This window comes from Dasypus novemcinctus, chromosome 5, assembly GCF_030445035.2.
Source record: "Dasypus novemcinctus isolate mDasNov1 chromosome 5, mDasNov1.1.hap2, whole genome shotgun sequence".
Classification (NCBI taxonomy): domain Eukaryota; kingdom Metazoa; phylum Chordata; class Mammalia; order Cingulata; family Dasypodidae; genus Dasypus; species Dasypus novemcinctus.
In genome coordinates, this window is record NC_080677.1 from 162980359 (window position 1) to 162986087 (window position 5729).

The following is a 5729-nucleotide window of genomic DNA, read 5'->3' on the forward strand; positions in this document are numbered from 1 at the left end:
ATGATCCTGCTCTCATTCAAGGGACAAAAATGTAATGTGCTGTAGCTCTGACTTCTTGGATGGAAATGCTAGCCTTAGATTTCAAAGGCAAGAACTAGACATCGCGGTTTATACACACATTGATTAAGTTGAAGCGCGACGATTACATCTGTGCTGAGTGCAACAGTAGTCCCGGGCTGACTTTTCAAATCCCAGCCTCCTGAGTTACAGACTCGCTTAAATAGACTTCCTTAATTTCCGGATGCACTTCTTGAAATTCCCAATTCTCTGCAGAATTCCTGGGAAATGGCAAGGGGGATGAGAGTGGGGGTGGGGTGGGGGACGGTGGCCGCGATTTCATCTTGTCAAGCAAACTCCCTTTTTGTATGTGAGTCCTCGGTTCTCTCGTTAAGCCATACCTGCTCGTGGTAGCCAGGCCAGAGCAGGAAAAGCTGGAACTTCTGAATGAGGAGGAAGAAATTATTGTACTTTTTTCTTTTTGCCTTGCAGCCTCAGAAATATCCGTTTATTCTTTTAACCACACGGATGTGTCTATTTTGGGAGGAACACGGAAATATATAAATGCCCGGGTCGCGTTTATGCTGTAGTTGCAAACACCGGACAGTTAAGAAGATTTTTTGCCGAAATTTGCAAAGCAGCCAACCAACCGCCTTGGGATCGCGTCCGTCCAACTGGGAAGACCCCTGCTCTCATTTGGCACTAGTTTGGATATCCTTGAAAATGACACCAAAATATGTTCTAATTTGACTAAGAGGAGGTTACACCATCTTGATATTCAACCAAAGTGATATTTTCTGAAAGCACTTTCTCGGCTCTCATGGAAAAAACGGGAGTTGCGGAGGATTCACTTCCACTCCCCACCAAAAGCCTCACAGAGTCCTGAAACGGTCTGCATCGTACATCAGCACTTTTTTTTTCCCTCGTCGTTATTACGTAAAACCGCTGGAAGCACCTCGGGTGTTTCACGTTTTCTTTTCTTTGCTGCAGAAGCGATTTGCTCCCTGGAATTCGGACCTATCGAGTCTAAGACCCGGGCAAAGGCGGTGCTGGGGACTCCGGGGCGCTCGCGCCTGCCATCCGCCCGGTTAATTGTGAAAAGTGCACACATTTCTGGCTTATCTATGCCTTGTTGTGGTTCTGACGTGAAACTACCTCCTCCCCCCCACCGCAGAGAACCGAAATCCAGTTGAATTGTTACAGTATTTCGGAGCTGGAACCTTGAACTGCTTCCTTGGCCAAATAACTTTGTTTCTGGTTGTAAAAAGGCATTTCAGAAAAAAAGGAAAATCGGGAGAAATTCGAAACGTAAGTCTGTGTCGGGGAGGTTCACGGCGCGGGTTTAACTTTGGAGCTCCCAGCCGGTCTCCTTTCCCACTCCCATAAGGGAAATACCAGGCTATTCTGCACATTTTCGCTTGAGCTCCATTTTCCAAAGGAAAAGGGGGGCGGGGTATATCTATTTAGGCTTGATAATGTTTTTAAAATCCCTTTCCTTTGAAATGGTAATGACTGTATCGGTAAAATGCAAATAAAGCAAAAAAAAAAAAAAGGCAATATTCCTTTAAAGGCGAATGTACGGCGGTGTGTGTGTATATATATATTTTAAGCGCACACACACTGCTTCTGATGAAGTCTGTGAGTCGGGCTGTTTCTGAGCTCCGAGAGTTTAATGGAAAGATTTATATACCGACTGTATTATTTACTTTGGGAGGGGAGGTGGCAGTATAAGGGTATGCTAATTAGTGGGAGATTTTGGGGGGAAGGGGTGGAATATCAATTTTTATTGCATCACCTGTCAGGAGTGTCCAATCAGCGCTGGCTTTAGGGGAATTAATTGATGAAGGTGTCTCCGGACGAGCTCACTTCACTCTGTCATTTTATTTGTAGCTAAAGCAGCGGCGGGAATAGCAGCTGCATTTCTTTTCTCTTTCTGCCTTCACATTCCATTATCATAGTGCTCCAATGGAGAAGGAGGGCAGAGAGCGGGCCAGGTACTGATCCGCATCGTGGACTTAGAGCAACACGCTGGCAGATCAGAAACCGGATGGTTTTTCCCCTCTTTTTCAAAAAAACGAAAACCAAAAAAAAAGCCAGACTCAAGTCAGTGTAATTTCATGGTTTTTTCTCCCTCCCCCCCCCCCCCGACCCCCCCAAATTTCGCCTAGAGTTCGGCACTCCCTTCTCCGGGAATAACAGTCTTTGTTATTTTATTAGCAGGATGCCTTGAGACACACGCAGCATCTGGCGGAGGATTAACATACTTCCATGTGTATGTCTGCGTCACGTATATATTTGCTGCAAATGGTGGGGATCATTTAGTGCCCGAGATGGGAGACCTGAAGTCAGGGTTTGAAGAGGTGGATGGCGTGAGGCTCGGCTACCTCGTCATTAAGGGGAAGCAGATGTTTGCCCTCTCCCAAGTCTTCACGGATCTGCTGAAAAACATCCCGAGGACGACCGTGCACAAGCGCATGGATCATCTCAAAGTGCAGAAGCATCACTGCGACCTGGAGGAGTTGCGGAAACTCAAGGCGATCAACAGCATCGCCTTCCACGCCGCCAAATGCACGCTCATCTCCCGGGAAGACGTGGAGGCGCTCTACACCTCCTGCAAGACGGAGCGCGTGCTGCGCACCAAGCGCCGGCGGGCCGCGCGGGCCCCGGCCAGCCCCGCCGCGCCGCCGCCGCCGCCGCCCGCGCCCCCCGCCGCCGCCGCCCGCCCGGGCCCCGGCCGGGACCCGCGGCAACTTTGGCGCGGCCTGAGCGGGGCGGCGCGGGCGCTGCCAATCAGCGCGCAGTCCCCGCGCCCCGCCGCCGCCGCCGCGCGCCTCCCGCCCGCCTTCTGCAAGCTCCCGGGCGCGCCCGCCCCCGGCCCGCCGCGCTCGCCCGGCAAAGCCCCGCTCCGCTACGACGCCGCGCCGCTGCAGGCCGGCTACGTCGCCTTCCACTCGGACCCCGCGTACTGGCGCAGCCTGCTGTGCGGCAAGCACCCGGCCGCCACCGCCGCCGCCGCCGCCGCCGCCGCCGCCGCCGCTGCCGCCGCCGCCGCCGCCGCCGCCGCCGCCGCCGCCGCCGCCTACTACCAGGCTTCGGCGGCCGGGCCCCCGCCCAAGGCGGCGGCGGCGGCGGCGGCGGCGGGGGGCGCGGGCGGCCTGGGCCCCCGGGGCCGGCGCCGGCGCGGGCCCGCCAAGGACGGCCCGCTCGCGCCCCACGCCGCGCGCCGCCTGCTGCTGCTGCCCAGGGCCTACCGCGCCAAGGCGGCGGCGGCGGCGGCGGCGGCGGCGGCGGCCGGGGCCACGTGCCTGGAGCGCTTCCACCTGGTGGGCGGCTTCTGCGCGCCCCCCCAGCACCACCACCACCACCACCATCACCACCACCACCGCCGCCGCCGCCGCCGGGCCCGGCCGCCGCCGCCGCCCTCCCGCCGGCCCGCCGCGCTGCGCCGGCCGCAGCCCCACCCCGGCGCCTGCCCGGAGAGCTGCAGCAGCGACTCCGAGTCCAGCTCCTACTCGGACCATGCGGCCCACGACTCGGACTGCGGCTCCAGCGCGTCCAGCTCCAGCAACTCGGCGTCCTCGGAGGAAGAGGAGGAGGAGGAGGAGGGCGAGGAGGAGGAGGAAGAGGAGGAGGAGGAGGGGGGCAGCGGGGCCTCGGACTCGAGCGAAGCCAGCTCCGAGGAGGAGGACTCGTCCTCGGAGTCGGTCTCCAGCTCGGGCTCCAGCCGAGCGTCGCTGCAGAGCATCCGCTTCAGGCGCACCAGCTTCTGCAAGCCGCCCAGCGTGCAGGCGCAGGCCAGCTTCCTGTACCACCTGGCCTCGGCCGCCGCGGCCACCAGGCCCGCCGCCCGCGAGGACGCCGGCCGCCTGCCCGAGCTCAAGGGCGGCGGCGTCAAAGCCGAGGCGCCCGGGGAGTGGAGCCTGCAGAGCTGGGCCCCCCGGGCGCCCGCTGGCTGCTGCCCGGCCAGCCTGGGCAGTTGCTTCGCGGAGATAAGGAACGATCGGGTGGCTGAGATCGCCTTTCCGCGCTCGGAAATTTCCAGCACGCTGAAGAGAACTGACCTGGCCAGGAGCTGCCCGGCGGAGGGGGCCTCTCCACCTAGCCCAAAGACAAACAATGCATTTCCACAACAAAGGGTGCTCCGAGAGGCTCGGAGAGGCCTGCCCGCGGCTCCGCTGGCCCTGAGCGCCGAGAGCACCACCCTAGCTGCCAGGTTCTTAAAGAGTGACTCCCCCGGAGCGGCAGCGGCCTCCGAGAGAGAGTCCAAAATCCCTCCTGGGACTGCGTTTGCCACGGCTTTGCCCTCCTCGCCAGCGGGTCCTGGGGCGGCTGCAGCAGCCACCAAAGCCGAGACCCCGGGCCCTGACCCCGGCCACGAGGCCCTGCCGTTTCTGCACAATATTAAAATCAAAGTGGAGGACAGCAGCGCTAACGAAGACTATGAACCTGACCTTATCACGACCGAGCTGAAGTGCGAGTGCAATGACGCGAAGGGCGGCTGTTACGGCGTGCTCGAGAGCAAGGAGGACGCCGTGCTGGCCTCAGTCAAGGAAGGGCTCGCGTGCCCCGAGGAAGACGCCCCTTCCTTCAGCCCCCTGGCGCGCTGTCAGGGCCTGACATGCACTTTAGGTCCTCCGAAACCCGAGGGCGGGGAGTATAAATTTGGTGCCAGGGTGAGAAAAAACTACCGGACGCTGGTCCTGGGAAAGCGGCCGGGGCTTCAGACACCTCCAGTCAAACCAAATTTGAAATCAGCTAGAAGCCCTCGTCCCACAGGTAAAACTGAGACACATGAAGGAACACTGGATGATTTTACAGTTATAAACAGACGCAAAAAGGTAGCCAGCAATGTAGCATCCGCGGTGAAAAGGCCGTTCAATTTCATGGCAAATTTTCCTTGTCCACCATCACTCATTATCGGGAAGAATGGGGATCTGTGGCCGGCGTATTCCTTAAACACCACCAAGGATCCCCAGCCTCCTCACAAGGCCCATCCTATCTGGAAATGGCAGCTGGGCGGTTCTGCAATACCTCTTCCACCTAGTCACAAATTCAGGAAATTTAATTCATAAAAAAATGTTTTGGAAGATATTTTCTCGAGACACACACATTACCTTCCTTTTGTTGTGCACTGCACAGGATGGTTTGTACAAGTCCATTAATGTGTTACACCCCTTTTGGAGTCCTGGTTTATCACATTTTGAAGACAGAAATCGGATTACTTTTTTTTTTCCTCCCTCATTGCGGTTTTTTTTTTTTTTTTTTTTTTGGTGGAGTAGGGTGGGGGCGGGGCGGGAGACGGCTTGGTTTACATTCCGCAGACGACTTCAGGCTAAAGACTCATGTAAAACTCAGTTATGACGGTAGAGCTGGAACACTTTACTGTTTCAATGCTAATAATGCACCGGGTACCTCAATTCAACTGCTACAAATAAATGTCAAAAGGTTGAATAATAAATATTACAATGAGCCATTAAGTTTATGCACTAGATTGCAGACCTGAAAGTGTAACTGTTAATTCAGTGAAAGTTTGTTAAGTTCCATGGTTACACGGTGAAGTAGCAAGAAGTTTCCATGAGCCCCAAATCTTCTTTCCTTGAGCTCTTGCTTGTGGGGTAGCTTTTTCTTTTTACTCCCCTCATCCCCTTTCCAAGAGTAGTTGCACTTAACTTTTTTTTTTTTTTTTTCCTGAGTGGAAAGATTGGGATGTGAGTCCTGCTTGAATGCTGGTA

General features: G+C 56.3%; 1 protein-coding gene across 1 annotated transcript; it reads left to right on the plus strand.

Annotated features, from left to right (window-relative positions):
- The first annotated feature begins 381 nt into the window (after positions 1–381).
- On the plus strand, positions 382–5267 carry SKIDA1 (SKI/DACH domain containing 1). Its single transcript, XM_058297881.2, has 2 exons — positions 382–1305; positions 2215–5267. Exon 2 carries the CDS (start codon positions 2328–2330, stop codon positions 5067–5069), a length of 2742 nt encoding a protein of 913 aa, XP_058153864.1. The 5' UTR covers positions 382–1305; positions 2215–2327; the 3' UTR covers positions 5070–5267.
- The last annotated feature ends 462 nt before the right edge of the window (positions 5268–5729 follow it).